Consider the following 15,803-nt stretch of genomic DNA (forward strand, 5'->3'; position numbering starts at 1 on the left):
TTTGGTGAACGTGTTTCAGAGGGTTCGTTTGAAGAGCCACCTGCGTCCCAGGTGGTAGCAAGTGTGTGGGATCAGTTGGGTAGCATTTTCGAACGATCCAGCTCGGAGAATCGCCGAGATGAGGGTAACACGAAAACGGACACGCCCGACCACCACGGTACCGGAGGACGGCGTAGCCGGTGGAATAAAGCCAGGCGAGTAGACTCGACGCGGAGAACCAGAGGGACTCTGTAACCAAAAACTCATCTATCACCCTGGGATATCGAAAGGCGGCGACCCTGTAAGGCTGATGAACGCGTGTAAATAATCGCAAAACCACAACTGAATGATATTTGTACATATATATATAGATACACGTATAAAAAAAGAATCAGGATGTTTGAGCAATGACGATGTAAACAGAGGCGTTTAGATGGAAGCATCGAAGGTTTAGGGTAAGACACCGGTAGATGATAAGTGTGCTTCTGCCGAACGAAAGTCCGCCTGATCGATCGTGAAATGACGCACAGGGAACGGTGAACAGGGCAGAAGTAAATGACTAAGTAACTCTTAACACAGAGGGTTTTTAACACCAGCGAAGAAGCGTGTAGCCCTCTGGTTAGGTGTAGCCAGCACTCGTAGGATCGTTATGACGTAATCCTTCCACCCGTGAATACAACGAAAGCAATACTACAGACAAGGTAAAAGAAGCTTAAAGAAGAAGAAGAAGAAAGCAAAAGAAAATAATAAAAAAGGCAAGCTGAACCCTTCGCACCCTAAATCCTACAGCTCTCTCTGTATCTCTCGTTCGCAAGTATTATCAAAGCTACCGATTTGTTTGGGACACGCTAAAACACGAATCTCTCCAAAAAAAAAAAAAAATAATAATAACGGACTGACTCGCTTCGCCGAAAGATATTTTAATACGAAACGTATACACCACCAAATTCTCGATATACATGTGTGTATACATATATACTGTATACACGCGTTACATAGAGAGAAGTCTATCTATACACACACGAAGGACGCGCGCGTGACCACGGAGGAACGTATGTAGGCGGTTAGCCGCACACTAGAAGCGATCGTGCAACGACATCTAGAATTAAAAAGCACCAAGGGGGAACGCGGGTCGAGATAACCTCCGAAATTCGACGTTTACGGCCACGCGACACACCGCCAGAAAAAGCATCGATGCTGGGACCTCTGACCACGGTTATTCATCTCGAGATCTTTCCGTGACAGGCAACCACTTCGAACAATTCCAGGGAGGATCTAATTTCACCGACGAAGCTACAGAATTCGGTGAATCGAGGGAAATACCCGTCGAAAGTACTGGATTAGCCTCGAAGAGGACCAACGAAAGGGATGCAGCGCCACGTGGAGAGGATCGGTTGAGGCGATCGAGGAAGGATCGAGAAAGTAGTCGCGATCCTGGTGGCCTCCACGGAGACCACCAGGACGACATTTTTCCTCGCTGAACAGTTTTGCGAACCGAAAGAAAAAACGATCGTCCTGAAGCTGTCCACCGTGTGCATACCTGGTGTCCCTTGAGTGAGGAGGACCGAGAAGAGGGTCTGGAGATTCTGGTCCTCTGAAAATATACACCTAGTGTACCTCGAGTAAAGAGGACCAAGAAGAGGTTTTGAAGATTCTGGTCCTCTGAAGATAGGTACCAAGTGTCCCTCGAGTAAAGGGGACCAAGGCTCTGAAGATTCTGTTCCTCTAAAGATAGATACCTAGTGTTCCTCGAACGAGGTGAACGAAGAAAATTCTCTGAAGATAAATACTTGGTGTCCCTCGAGTAAGGAGGACGAAGGTTCTGTTCCTTCGAAAATTGGGAAAGCAATCAAGCTTCGTGTCCAGGAGCTAAACTGATGGTCCAAGTGACTCGAAGACGCTGAGGGAGGAGTCACGCCATTTGGGGGGTAGTAGTCGGTGGATTTTTACTCGTGGGACAGTCGAAGACAGCCAAGATGCCGCGGTGTTACATGGTGAAGAAGGCGTTGTGCAACAAGTACGTGAGCAGCGTTGCCAGAGGATTCGAGAGCTGGGGTCGCAGCAGGAGCACGCCATCGCCGACCACCATGCAGATACCGGTCTCGCCCATCGAAGGGAGCGTTGCACCCCCTGTTGCTCAAGGTATGACCCAGGTCAAACTATTAGCCCAGTCTCTCCCTTTGATGATCACGAGTCTCTGACTTACGAGCGCATTACTACCCGGGCTTAGCTACCAGCGATTGAGACCCTCGAAATGATGATCGCAGGGGGCTCCTCACGGATTAACCGAGGAGCTTTGAAGTGGCTCGTGGTTATTGGCTTTGATTTTATCCCTTTGTAACCGCGTGATTCCTTTCTCGATTGTGGATGGGCGAATTTTTTTCTGGAGAATTTCTGGGTTTTAGGGAATTTAGTGGAATGTGGAATTATTTTATTCGGACGGATTGTTGAAGCGAATGTAGAGTCGATAACGTGCTTGTCGTGGAATGTTTTGGGCCTGGTAACTTGTTGAACGTCTGGGGAAATTTGATGCAAGTGGACAGTATTTAGAAAAAGATTTAACAGTCCTGTCGGTTTTCAAATACACTTCGTGTCATAACTATAAAACCACCCTTTAATTTTTAGTTCTTGTGTATTGTGGTTAAAAGAAAAACAAACCATGTATGCCATATCTGAAATCGTGTTGAAGAATAATGTTCTGCAGTAGTATATACGGCTTATATTCCGCAAAAAAAAGTGGTTCGTTTTTATTTTAACCACACTGCATAAGGATTGAAAATTTTGGGGTGGTTTTATAGTAATGCCCCGCAGTCTATCATATAATAAAATAGAAGGTTCTAGAACATGGCCAAGACTAGTATAACTGAACAATCTCGAAAAATCACTGTACTGTAAAATTTTACATTGTTAAGAATCACGTTTTGATCATTTTTTCTCTTACCAGTGAAATTTAAAAGTTTCACTTTTGGGATCCAAAAGGGTATAAATAAAGTGCAAAGAACACGAAACAAGTTCGAACGACATCGTAACAACGATTCGATCGTTGCAAGTTCGATATTTCTACGGATGGCGCAACATTATCTAATATTCAAAGTCCCCTTGCCTTCGATCGTACGTACTGCGTATTTCCTATCGACTCATGAAAATGTTTGGGATTGCTCGTATCGCAGACCCACAATTTCCAACATGAGCGTGAATTCTCAGAGATATTATTGGTTTTTTGCTGGTATTAATTTCCTCGCAGATGACGCAGTTGTGTACACACGGTTCCACAACTTTATTCTGTTTCTACGTCTTTTTCCCCATGTTACTCAATACCCACTGAAACCCATATATATTATGTAAATTCACAACTAAATTGGTGAGTTTTTCAATCTTTTAAACAGAAAAGAATATTTATAAAAGTTGAGAATATCTAGGTTTTCGTTGTTTTATTTTGATCATGTAGTTGTTCATCCGAGCCATAGTAAGGGCTTCTAACCTTATACAGAGAAATGGCGCGCTAGGAAAGGAAAGTTTGCAAGGGGTGATAATCCAATTTAACATCCACAAATGTTTACAAATACATAATTCGATAATTCTTATGTAGGCAACCGAAATATTCACGGTTACTGAACAATCGAAATACTCCATTCTAACAAATTAGATAAAGATAGATAATTATTTTACTTTCATAGTTTTCCAAAACTCTTACTATTCCCTCCCTATAATATACTAAGTGCTATTTTACACAAGAACATAAAAAAATTGTGAAAGAAAATTTAGAAATTAGTACCTGGATACCCGTGTACCCGATTGCCTATAAAGGGTTAATCCGTCTTCAAGGCGTCATTGGACGCCATGTTTCTATCTGAGCTGGAATCAATGAGGTCAATTACGCAGTACAAAAAAAACAAAAAATTGAATAAAGATTCAGAAACAAATTCAGCGAACATTCACAAAAATTTCACAACAATTACCATTACGATATCGTCAACAATTGAAATTATTTTCGTATCGACGAGTTCGATAAACGAAACATATGGGACATTTTCTCGCCAGTGGAGCAACCGTTTCCCTCGTTCCACACGACATTCCTACGGATACCATTTCCGAAAAGCTGTGCCATTTGTCTCGCTGACAGAGCGAAACGCGTGTATTGACGGGCGTGCTTTGGCGAAGGCGAAACAGAACGCCATTCCTCGCACGGAATAATCGACAGAGAATCTCGAGTGAAACACACACACACACACAGAGGGAAATCGGGGAACATAGGGCGCCCCCGGGTACATCCGTCACCGAGAACGCGAAAAGGAGAATGGTAATCAATATTCCGGCCGCGGCTATTACGTCCAATTAATGTGAATGTTGCTGTTTGTTCCGAAGGCCCGCCGCGGGTATTGATTCCACCCTCCTCCGCTCGTATATTCGCGTCGGCCACCACGGGCCGCGTGTTTCCGTCGCAGCCAAGAAAAATCTTCTGCATACGAATATGTGCCCCACGAACGAAAGAACATCGAAACGTTCCCGTCGAATACAAACGTTCGAATTGTCTCGTATAGTGGCGAACATATACCGAGGATAACAGAAAAATTCCCTTACGAATCGTTGGATTATGTCGGGAATGTTGATATTGTCTTCGATTGGAGGAAGCTTTAGGACAATCTGTTCTTATTTTCGTGAATTGTTCGTTTTATTCGGTGTATTAGGTCAATAGAGGAACAGTGGTTACAGGTTTAAAGTAGTCTTGTCACTTTACTTATGTTTGTCCATTGTCGTTCTGTCGAATGTTATTGTACACAGTTATTTTTTGTGGTTGTGCTGACGATCGAAGAGCAAAATTCTTCAGTGTGAATAACAGAAAAGTATTCGAATACCTCCAGTTTTTAAAAAATTTCGGTAGGAACTCTTATATTATGTCAGAAGAATTGATTCTATGTTCCTCTTACTTTGATTGGAGGAAAGTTCTGGAGAATACGTTTTTATTTTCATTTATTGTTTGTGTTATTCGGTTTATTAGGTGAACAAAGGAACAATGGTTATAGATATAATATGGTTTTGTGCCCCTATTTCATTTTGTTGATGGTCATCTTCTTAAATATTACGAAAAGACAAAATTCTTTAGAGATACCGAGGAATTACAGATTTACATTTTACAATTTAATTACCATTCGCAATTTACCTCATAAATATGTAGAACGATATAATATCAGGACATTATCTAATAACGATCTGATATTATTCTGACCGGAAGGGAAAACGATCTTTCATACATGTCACAGATTCTGCGCCACATTTATCAACCTGTATTACCACAAGCTACTATAGTGCTTTAATATTGCCCGAACAAAAATGGTCCTTAATACTTTAAGGAATTCTCACTTTTATCATCTGCTATTACCATAAAAAAATCTATACACCCTTAATATCTCCTAAAACCAACTATAAATGCATAAAATCCGCAGTCTACTTATGAGCAGTACTATACATACATACGTACTTCCCATCCGAAGTGTCCTGACATTTATAGATACTTACGAACAAACTTCGCTCGTGCCAAAAAAAGGCAGATGTCAGAAACGACCTGGTGTTTCCATGGAACAACGTTTGCGAAAAAAAAAAAAAAGAAAGGATAAAAACACGAAACATTCGTGATATTCGTCGAGGTGGTAATTCCAAGAGGCGGTTTCGTATAATTCGCGATATAATGTGTTGCTCCTCGGTAAGAAAGCTGCATTAATTGTCTCTGAATTGTCGTGTATATCCAACGTCAGGCAGCATTTCAACGAACGGCCCCGTTTCGCGCGAGGGCCTCGGTTTACGGTTCGTGTTCATAATCGAGTGAATGAGAAAGTGTCATGCGAAACTTGCCGGAGACGTTAATGGAGCTGCAACGGCCGCGCACTTAAGTCTCGTTACAATGCCGAGGCACGCTTCTATCGCCGCCCGCGAAACCGGGACAATCATATACGAGACTCTGTATATCTAGACGTCGAATTTCGTGGCTTGTGGACGGGAACTGGATCCGCTGTGCACGTTATTAATTTGCATTTTTCTGTTATTTTTAAGAATTACGAGAACGATTATCGGGGCCTTTGACGTTTAGGAGGGGTCGTGCCAAGATGGCGGACCGAAAGAACTTGTAAATCTTTTTCAGAGTATATTAATTCTGTGAAATGTTTATTTGATGTGAGTTTGGTTGAAGAATTTTTATTAGTGTAAAAACTGTAGCTAATTGCATCGATTTATACGTCATACAAATATTCCGATTCCTTCTGGAGAAAAACATTTACTGTAATTCGCTGACTCGACTAACCTCAAATTCGGTTCAGGCATTTCAATCTGATATCTATGACAGATTACTCTCGGAAGCTATTATCCGATAAAAATAAGGTTTTATAACGTGAAATGTTCTTTTATTTATGGTCTGTGTGTAATGTTCATCTATATAGGCCACGAAATTTGTCTGTTTATACAGGGGTGTATCGCGTGAGGTGTTACAAGTTGTTTTCTCCGAAACCACGGCAGATATTGATGTGAATTTTTGTTCAAATTGAATGTTTCGGTGGGTTTAATCAGTTAGGGTGTAAAATATTTAGGAAGGAAGAGTCTCCTAGGTAGAAAGGAGTTCCCTATATTCTTAAAATAAAACAGAGTAAACAGAAGTCAAGTATACGCTCAGCTTCGGGTGAAAAACAAAGTAATGAGTGGTTAAAAACCTTTTAATATCACTTACAAATAATAACTAAATTAAATAATTCTAAATTCTAATCCTACGGTCGGAAAGGCTCAACTGTCTCTCCTATCAAGGAACAGTGCTCCTTACAATGGACGCAGTGTAAAAGAAACTACTGTGAAATTGTTCCTCTAGGTCGGATTACCTCCATTTCCCCGCGAAGCAAAGAACACCAAATCGACTCTCGAAGCAGCCGTAATAACGGAATCAGAGGGGCCAGAGGGTCATTGGTAACCGCTTCGCGCTAATCGAGGTTTTCCTCACCACCCTAGGGGCGGGGATGATCGTCGTGGAAATGAAGGGAAAACAACAGCAGCCAGGAACGATTCGAAAAGACGGCGGGCCGGGGCGTTGAAATGAAACCGCGCCGCGCGCAGTTTCATAACCGAGTTATCGTGAAATTTTATATCCGCTCGGGCTCTCGTACACTTTCCTTAGCCATCCACTCATCCCCTTTGACCCCGTTTTCAACATACTTGCCGTCATAATCCCCCCTCTCCGAGCAGCCCCAACGTCCCACCCGAACACCACAACCGCCACTTCACGGACGAGGTTCGACACTCTTCCGCTGGCACGCCGACAACACGAAACGCCTCTAGATCCTCCAACAACCCGGTTCTCATCGTGGTCCCCGTTAAATCGCGATTAAAATGTCAAATCAAGATACCCCCCGAGTTACGCACTGTGTACCTACATGCAATGAGAGCGTCAAAAGTGAGCAGTGATTCTTCGATGAATGCGACAACAGCAACGGCTTTATTCCCACCACTGGAGGTGTGTCCCTCTGTAGAACCGAACAGAACAGAATAAACAGAAGCTAAGCAAAGGCTCGGCTTCGAGTAAAAAAGAAATTTATGAGAGGCTGAAAATCTTTCCGCCTTGCCTCGAATCCTCCGAAGTGGGCTCGAGTACGTCGCACTCATCGAGACATTACTGCATACATTTTGAAAGTATGGGATTCGTTCATATTTTTTTGTCCCACTTTAGAATCTAACATATCACATAGATGCTCTATTACATTCGGATCTGGTGATTGTGAAGGTAGGACCTGACTGATTGAAAGTGTTTTCCGGCAAGCACTTTTTCTGATTGAGAGTAATTTGAAGTATTACCACGAACCCACGTATTGTGACGTGTACACTTAGTTTTGAGTCTCACTGTATATAGGGTCTCTCAGCTAACTTGATCACCTCGAATAATAATGACTTGACGGTACAGTTTATGAAAATTTGTAAGCGTGGAACTTAAATGGCATCAAGTAGCATTTCAAGGTCACCTTGATTCTTTGTAACGGAATGACCGATTTTTTAGGTTATGTATTTATTAGAACCTATTTTTTATAACGTCATTTATATCTAACTATAGTACATCAAAAGACTTAATGTCACATCAATGACCGTATATCTGTGAATGTCTCCCAGAAGCGAAAAATCTAGGATGATAATGCTCTTTCCTGGGTCTAACATATTTTTTTCCTTTTCATCCCTGTTGTCTCGCTTCCTTTCATTTCGGTTCCAAGCTTTTCCCATTCCGTTCGCCGCGATTGGATGCAAACAGACATGCATCTGCTGGGGGATAAAGTTTTTCTATTACAAACGGAATTCCAATCCCCTCCCCAATGGGTTTATTAAATTTCACGAGGCTTCTCGTTTTCCTTCCGGAGACCGCACTCTCCGCGGGAAAGTTTAATTGCTACGCATAAAGTGAACCGGGATCGATGTACCGCTTTTTCTTCTTCTTCTTTCGACGGGGAACTCGAAGTTAACAGCGTTCGGCTCGCTGCTGCATGTTTGTGCTCGCGAGGGAAAACTTTCAACGACAGGTGACTTGTAATTGGTGTTCCGGAATGATCGAAGTTGATCGATCGGGGACCAGAGAGCGGCCAGAGTTACAGAATACCTAATCGCAGTTCAGTATGGGAAAAAGTTCGATGAAGTTTTCGTGTGATTTGAAACACAGTTTACCCCTTTCCACCCCCTGTCGATGGAATTTCCGGAAATCCTGAAATTACTTCCCATGCATTTGAATAAGTAGCATTTTAAACTAAAAACCCCAGTGGGATATCTCATCGGTACCAAGAGATAGTAAAGATTCCCAGAAAATACATTTCCCCTTTTTCACTTCTTAATGGATTGAATTTCGAAGAATCCTATTTAGTGGATGCGTCAGTCCCAAGGGGAAGCTATCCCTAAAATATCATGTTCCTACGTTAAGAGCTGACCGTTGATTAGTCAGTCGGTCAATCAGAGATCATCTTCTTTTATGTATAAATAGATTAATGTTTCGTGGATACATCGTGGTACTACCATCCAAAGAATTTCCGAACTATCCTAACCCAACTTGAAGTGTCTTTCCTCTGCCGCAGAATACCTGAGCACCCAGTCCCAGGAGACAACGCCAACGGGAACAAAAACGCCCGAGCAGGAGGTGTCCAAAGAGCGAACGACCGATCCAAGCGATGTCGACGCGACCTCATCCCCCATCAGCATCGCGCCAACCACCGCGACAGAGTTTCCACCAGCCGCGCGGATGGAAACAACACCCGTCACGACAGTTCCACTGCCATCAGAGTCGATCGTGTCGATCGTCGAGAACGCAACAACGACTACCACCGCGATCATCCCCTTCACGATTCCCAGGTCACCGTCCCGAACCACCGTGGACCACCACGCGACGTCCACTCTTCATCATCCCCCACCCGGTGAACCTTCTCCACCGTCGAGCACGGCCACACCGTATCACCTGGAGGACACCAGCAGCCGTACAACATCAGACTCGAGGATAGGAGGGTCCAATTGCAACGTGATCACCGGTCACGTGTCCTCGATGTTCAAGGATCGTTCACCCGCGGAAACGGAAGCAGCACACGATCTCCTCGAGCTCTCAAGGTCTCTGCCGCCGTTACCGCCTCCCAGCGTCGCGATTGGCCCACAAAGCGTCATAGAGACGCCAGCGACCGACATCCAAGAGATGACGGTCTATCAGCCGGACCAGCCCGTCTACCAAGTGAACACCATCGATCTGGCGAGCTCGACCGTTTACGCGCACCACCAGCAACAACAGCCATCCACAGCCAGCATCATCTACGAGCCAAGCGCGGCGATAGTCCAGCAAACGGGTAGCGTTTTCATTCCACTCTCGCCTGTCCAGGAGATCCTCCTGACCTACAGCACGCCGTCCATCCCGTGCACGCCTATCGTCGCTCAGCAACCACTGCAACCGCCGCCCCAGCAACAGCAACAACAACACCACCAAGCGATCGAGTCAGCGCCCCCGCTAACCCCGCCCACGTCCGAGTGTAGCAGCGACATAGAGAACAATAATCCGAACTCGCAGCCCAGCCAGAAGGACAAGGAGGTGCAGACCGTGATCGAACAGACGGAAGCAAAACCCGCGAGCTATACTTACGATACATTATTGGTAGCCGATGGAAGATCGAAGAATAAAAAGACGACAACTAACCAGAAGACCCCACCAGAGGCTGAACCAGTCGAGGCGCCTGAGACTTCGAAGATCGGACGATATGTGTGCTGCGAGTGCGGTACGTTTTTGGACGTCTCAAACCCCCACTATGATACGTTAGATCAGTGCTTCCCAAACGTTTTTGGATCGTGCCCCACCTGTACGCCTCAAAGACGACCTCGATGCTCACCCCAGCATAATAGTAAACCAAGTTCTGAAAAAGTTTAATTATGCCAGAGTTCCCGCGGTAAAGTTGGCTACCAATCGCAGCGCGTAGTCAACGTTACCGCGGGAACTCGTCCGGCAGACTCGCGCTCTGATTGGGTCGGGGTTTTTCATTAATATCTCGTTAACAAAGCCTCGGATAACATTTTTGCTAAGGAAAAACTTGTTTCACGTCACTTCACGATTCTCCCATTTCCGGGTCCTCCAACATTTTTATTACTATAAGACTAAGCTAACGACGCAGAGCTGGGCCTTAAAGGAGGATATCGAAATTCCCAAACTAAACCAAACTACTATGACACTACTGAAGGGAACCCTTGTACGTTCTCCAGGTAAGCAGTACGCGACATCGTCGAACCTGTCGCGGCACAAGCAGACACACCGCAGCATCGATTCCCAATCGGCGAAAAAGTGCATCCATTGTGGGAAAGCGTACGTGAGCATGCCCGCTCTGGCGATGCACGTGCTGACGCACAAGTTGACCCACAGCTGCGGCGTGTGCGGGAAAATGTTCTCCAGACCGTGGCTGCTCCAAGGCCATCTGAGAAGTCACACCGGTGAGAAACCTTACGGTTGCGCGCACTGCGGCAAAGCGTTCGCCGACAGGTCGAACCTTCGCGCCCACATGCAGACCCATTCCGCGGACAAGAACTATGAGTGCCACAAGTGTCACAAATCGTTCGCGCTCAAGTCCTACCTTAACAAACACCTGGAGTCCGCCTGCCAGAGGGAGAACGACGACAGCAGCAATGACGTCGACACGCCGGTTTAAGGATCACGTGAGACAGGTAAAAATGTTACACGTGTAGTGAAAAAGGCGAAATATTGCGCTGGGACCGGAAGTCTAACTCTTCTTTTTTTTTTTTTTTTCAAGGGTTGTCGATGATTTTTTTATCGATGATTTTTTTATCGATTTGTATAACCCAAACAAAGATGGCTGCCGCCCTCTAGTAGAGCGCTAGACAGATGAGTATGTTCATCCGCCATTTTGGGTCCTGTGGATGGGTGAGTGTACAGAGGGTCTAGGTTAAGGCTTTCCATTCCTTTCTGTCTACAGAGGACCTAAAATAGCGGATGGACAGACTCACCTCTAAATGCCTTAACCTGGACTCTCTGTAGACTTATCCATCCACTGGATCCAAAATGGCGGATGAACATACTCGTCTTTCTGGTGCTCTACCTCTACCGCCCTCTACGTTGGTTTAAATTTTCGCGGTACTTTTTAGATTTGGAGGTTAGAAATTAGAAGCGTTTCGTGGAGAAGATTTAATCTCTGTTCGAGCAGAGCCGATGGATTTAGAGTAATATTCTTCTTTGTTGAATCGATTTTTAAATCATCAACACGAGTCTGACTCGATGTTATAGGGCAAGGGGTTAACTAAACTTTAACCATTAGGATAGAGCTGAATGGGTCTGGCTGGTGTCTCCTTCAGCCATCAGCTGTGCTCGGTTACTGTAGATTACTACTTGTTAAATACTGCAGACATCCCATACAGGATTTCCCTCTCTGACCCTATTGTACCACCTAAGGATTAAAACAATTACTTTTAACCAGTCTTGCAAAAATTCTGCTTTCTAGCTAGCAACCAATCGAACCTGAGACCATGTCGCATTTCACGAAAGAGGAGAAAAGGCACCGTGCAAGTTCACGGTTAGGTGAGCAATTCCACGTTCTCATCGGCCAGGGAGTGGAAAGCGAACGTGTTCGGGGATGTTGGATCCGTGTCGACGGGAATGGATCGATTCGAACCCCGAATCGATTCGGTTGGAACTTCGACAGCTTCAAAACGGTGAACGTCGTGTGTGTTCGTTTCCCTTTTTCCCTTCTTTCTTTTCGTTCTTTCAGACACACGCGAAATACCATCGACGACACCGTGCTTAAATGTAATCTAAACGCAACAGAGTTCCTGTTAGTTGAAATTGGATCAGGGAATAATCGTAAAGGAAGAATCGGGAATAGTCTGAAGGGTAAGGGACACACATCGAAGATGGCGTCGTCGGTGTAACCGTACGCGAACGAAGACTATCAACGTCCGCCATTTTACCTCGACAACCGGTTTATGGGGTAAGCGAACAATTTCGTGGTTCCTCTATCGACTGTTTATGAACCGCAATAAAGTTTACGAAGAGATATCGGTGCTTGGGCGATTGCTATCGAACACGGGTTTTGTGCTTTTAACGGAGAAACTACTGGAGACTGTAAAAGCACCAAGAGACAAAAGAATTACACGAATGAACACACCCAAGGTTACTTCGATCACCTTTTTTCTGAACAGTGTACTTGTTTCTCATTTCAATTACTACCAACAGTAATTTGGGGAACCGTAACTCAGTCGCAACATCGATTTGACAGCATTTTTATGTCACGAATCCCTGTGATTTCCTAAATAAAATATTTCCTCTGTATTTGAATAATTATAAACAATTGCACATTAAAAAAACCAATAGACCAGTTCATCTGAAAATTCATATTTAGTGCTTTCGCAATACATACTCTGGCTCAAACAATCCCTCGAAGCCACGATACCAACAACGACTCGCAACGACATTAGGTCAAGTTCACAAGTTTCCATCGAACTTCTGAACGAGTCACGATTTCACACCGTGTACCAACCAACAGACCAATTCCCTTTAAAATTATTCAGTTTCGGCTGCTTTTACAGTCTCCGTGAGATTTTCTCCGTTATCGATTCTAGACACGTTAGAGCACAACGTCGAAATCCAATGTTCGCGAACGTTCACGAGCGGACGTTAAGGTACGTGTTCACATAACGGTAAAGCGTGACTTTTACTGTCGTAACACTAAATGTTATGACTTTTGTCATCGTGAAAACTAGATGTGCCCCGTCGTGACATTGATTCACATACACTGTCCACGACAACGACAAAAACCATGACTTTTACTGTCACGTGGAAACGTACCTTTAGTATCGGGCGCGTACGAGGGTAGGATCTAGCGGTCGGCTTCGAAATCGTGTCCGAACGTCACGAATATACACACACAGTGTTCCTTCGTATCGATCGCTCGGCATTCTTTTCATCCCACATTCTTTTCATCCCTCTACGCCTCGATGTCGCTGGGGCAAAATCGATATTACCCGCTTTTAAGGGCGTCAGATGACGATCGTGATTAGCGACGGGCGAGCCTCGATCGGATCGATACATACACATACTATCGAGGGACCATCAACTTACCATTCAAATTCATTACGAAGAGAGTAATGGAGAAAAACAAAAGAGGATTCGTTCCCCAGATCTTTCTTCATCCACCTTGAGGAAAAATTTTACCGATCACGCACGAATTTCCTAGACGACGTTCCGCATGTGCGTCCTTTTTTCTCCCACCGACGTTCGCGATACAATCCGAGACACCGCGGGCACACGTTCAAGGGTTTTCATCAACATTTCACGTAAACCGGACCACCTGTTGAACGCCGGAATGACCATTCGGTGGCGAAAGGGTCGCTCGTTCTGCGTCCCCCTGAATTATAGAACATCCTCTTGTAATTTCCTCGTTGTTAAACGCGATCCGCGCTAGGAATTCGCACGCACCTGCATAAAAGTTGCCGCGTTCTTTCGATCGCGTCGATTAACCATTTGTCGAAGAAACGATACACGGGTTTCGATCATCTAGTCGTAGAGGTTATATTCTCTTAATTTATCATTAGCTAGTAAGATAGATGCGTATATATACATATATTTTTAGGCACGCTTAGATCGTTGTATACTTGTTTCGTCCGCATAGTCGCTGACAGGTGATTTGATTTGAATAATTTTGACGCCTTCCCGCGAAGAGGCGTCTGAGTCTGTGTACACATGGTATCGAAAAAACGATATTCGAGCATTTATCGTGTAGTGGAGCCTCGATTATACGAACTGACTGGGTGACATGACGTTTAATCGATCGGTAGATCATGTTTCTTGATGCAGAAACGAGAACTTGAATGCAATAATCCACGGAAATGCTGGATTTAGTGAAGTCGCGTTAACTGCGCGCAAAAAACGTGACTTTACTGTAGTCAGCAAATGAAGATACAAATGACAACTAAGACAGTATTTCTTAACCTTTGACTGAGCATGTGGGGTTTAATAGACTCCAACCAGCTTTAAACGTTCATAATATTCCTAATCAATTGTACGATTTTTTTTTCCTTTCATATGAGTTTGTTATTCAATCATAAGAATTGAGATGATTTTATTTTTTGTTAATTAGGAAGTAGTCTTTTATGTTCTGTTGTGTTTTCAGAATTTACGAATAAAAATAATATATTATGTTTTAGTTTTAATTTGAAAAACATTACTTTGTACATAACGGACGTTCGCAATAATAATAGTAGTGTAGATTGTAGAAGTTCTTCGTATGGGGTCTGACAAACCCCACATGGTCGATCATGTGATTCTCAGGCACGTGACCAGTCAAAGTTGAGGTTGTGTAAGTCCAGTTTCGAATGGAAATGCAGTTTAAACTCGATTCATCTACGGATCGATGTCTTTTTATTATTATTTGTAGTAATATCGAAGTCAAGACATTATAAGGTTCTTCTGAACGCTGTTGAACGTTTTGTCCCGAGATAAAAAGAAAATTGGACTTACACCAATCGTTCGTGACACACCGGTGTACACAGGATTATCCAGAAGGAACTTGAAACGCTTATGACGTTCAGACTGCACCAAATTGGCCAATGTGATATTAATTTAGAATCCCAACTATAAAACGACGGAAAAGCACGCCCCGAGTAGAAGCGATGAAAGGAATGCCAATTGAGGGCTATATATATGTATACTCGAAATTCTTAACCTCTTTATCTTTAGGTTACCCCGTGCCACGGGGGTTGCACGCGTAGATCAGGCGATCTTAAGTTTTTCTCGTCGTCCTGTCCGTTCCTCTTGCTTTCGCGCGGGGAACCACCCGCGACTATATAGGTTTTTTTATACACGACACGTAGAAGATATTTTGGTACGAGAAATTTTCATGGCTATTGTATGTACGGACAGTGGGGCGAATTCTGCGCGGTTGTTAAATCGGTTAGTTGAATCCGTAGTCGACGGGGCCGAGTCTACGGTGTCCTTTTTAGCTTTAAGTGACCTCTTCTGTTGTACAAAAGACAAACGTCTGTCCTTCTCCTCGCTTCGTTGTTTACCTGGCCGGTTGCTCGATAGCAATTAGAGGATCGCTGTTGGTGGGCGGTCCCTGTCATGGCGACAAAGAAGAAATTCTATTGGCTGGGCAAATCGACGCCTGATACAAACCGATACCAACAGCGATTCTACAGTTCAGTCAACGAGTCGAGTTGGTTGAGATAAGATGACCACGTGGTTCGATAACGGATACGGAGACTTTAGTGATTGGACAATCGATAAAATCCAGTGGTTCGAGACACGAGGAAACGCTCCGAATTGTGAAAATTAGTGCAATTAATGT

The 15,803-nt window shown here is 44.1% G+C and overlaps 1 protein-coding gene across 1 annotated transcript; it reads left to right on the plus strand.

Moving 5' to 3' along the window:
• Nucleotides 1-1,955: 1,955 nt before the first annotated feature.
• On the plus strand, nt 1,956-11,982 carry LOC107193244 (putative zinc finger and SCAN domain-containing protein 5D). The gene is made up of 4 exons (XM_015582647.1): nt 1,956-2,121; nt 9,060-10,235; nt 10,714-11,169; nt 11,961-11,982. Exons 1-3 carry the CDS (start codon nt 1,956-1,958, stop codon nt 11,151-11,153), a joined length of 1,782 nt encoding a protein of 593 aa, XP_015438133.1. The 3' UTR covers nt 11,154-11,169; nt 11,961-11,982.
• Nucleotides 11,983-15,803: the final 3,821 nt, after the last annotated feature.

The sequence above is a fragment of the Dufourea novaeangliae genome, unplaced genomic scaffold (assembly GCF_001272555.1).
Source record: "Dufourea novaeangliae isolate 0120121106 unplaced genomic scaffold, ASM127255v1 scaffold7, whole genome shotgun sequence".
NCBI lineage: Eukaryota > Metazoa > Arthropoda > Insecta > Hymenoptera > Halictidae > Dufourea > Dufourea novaeangliae.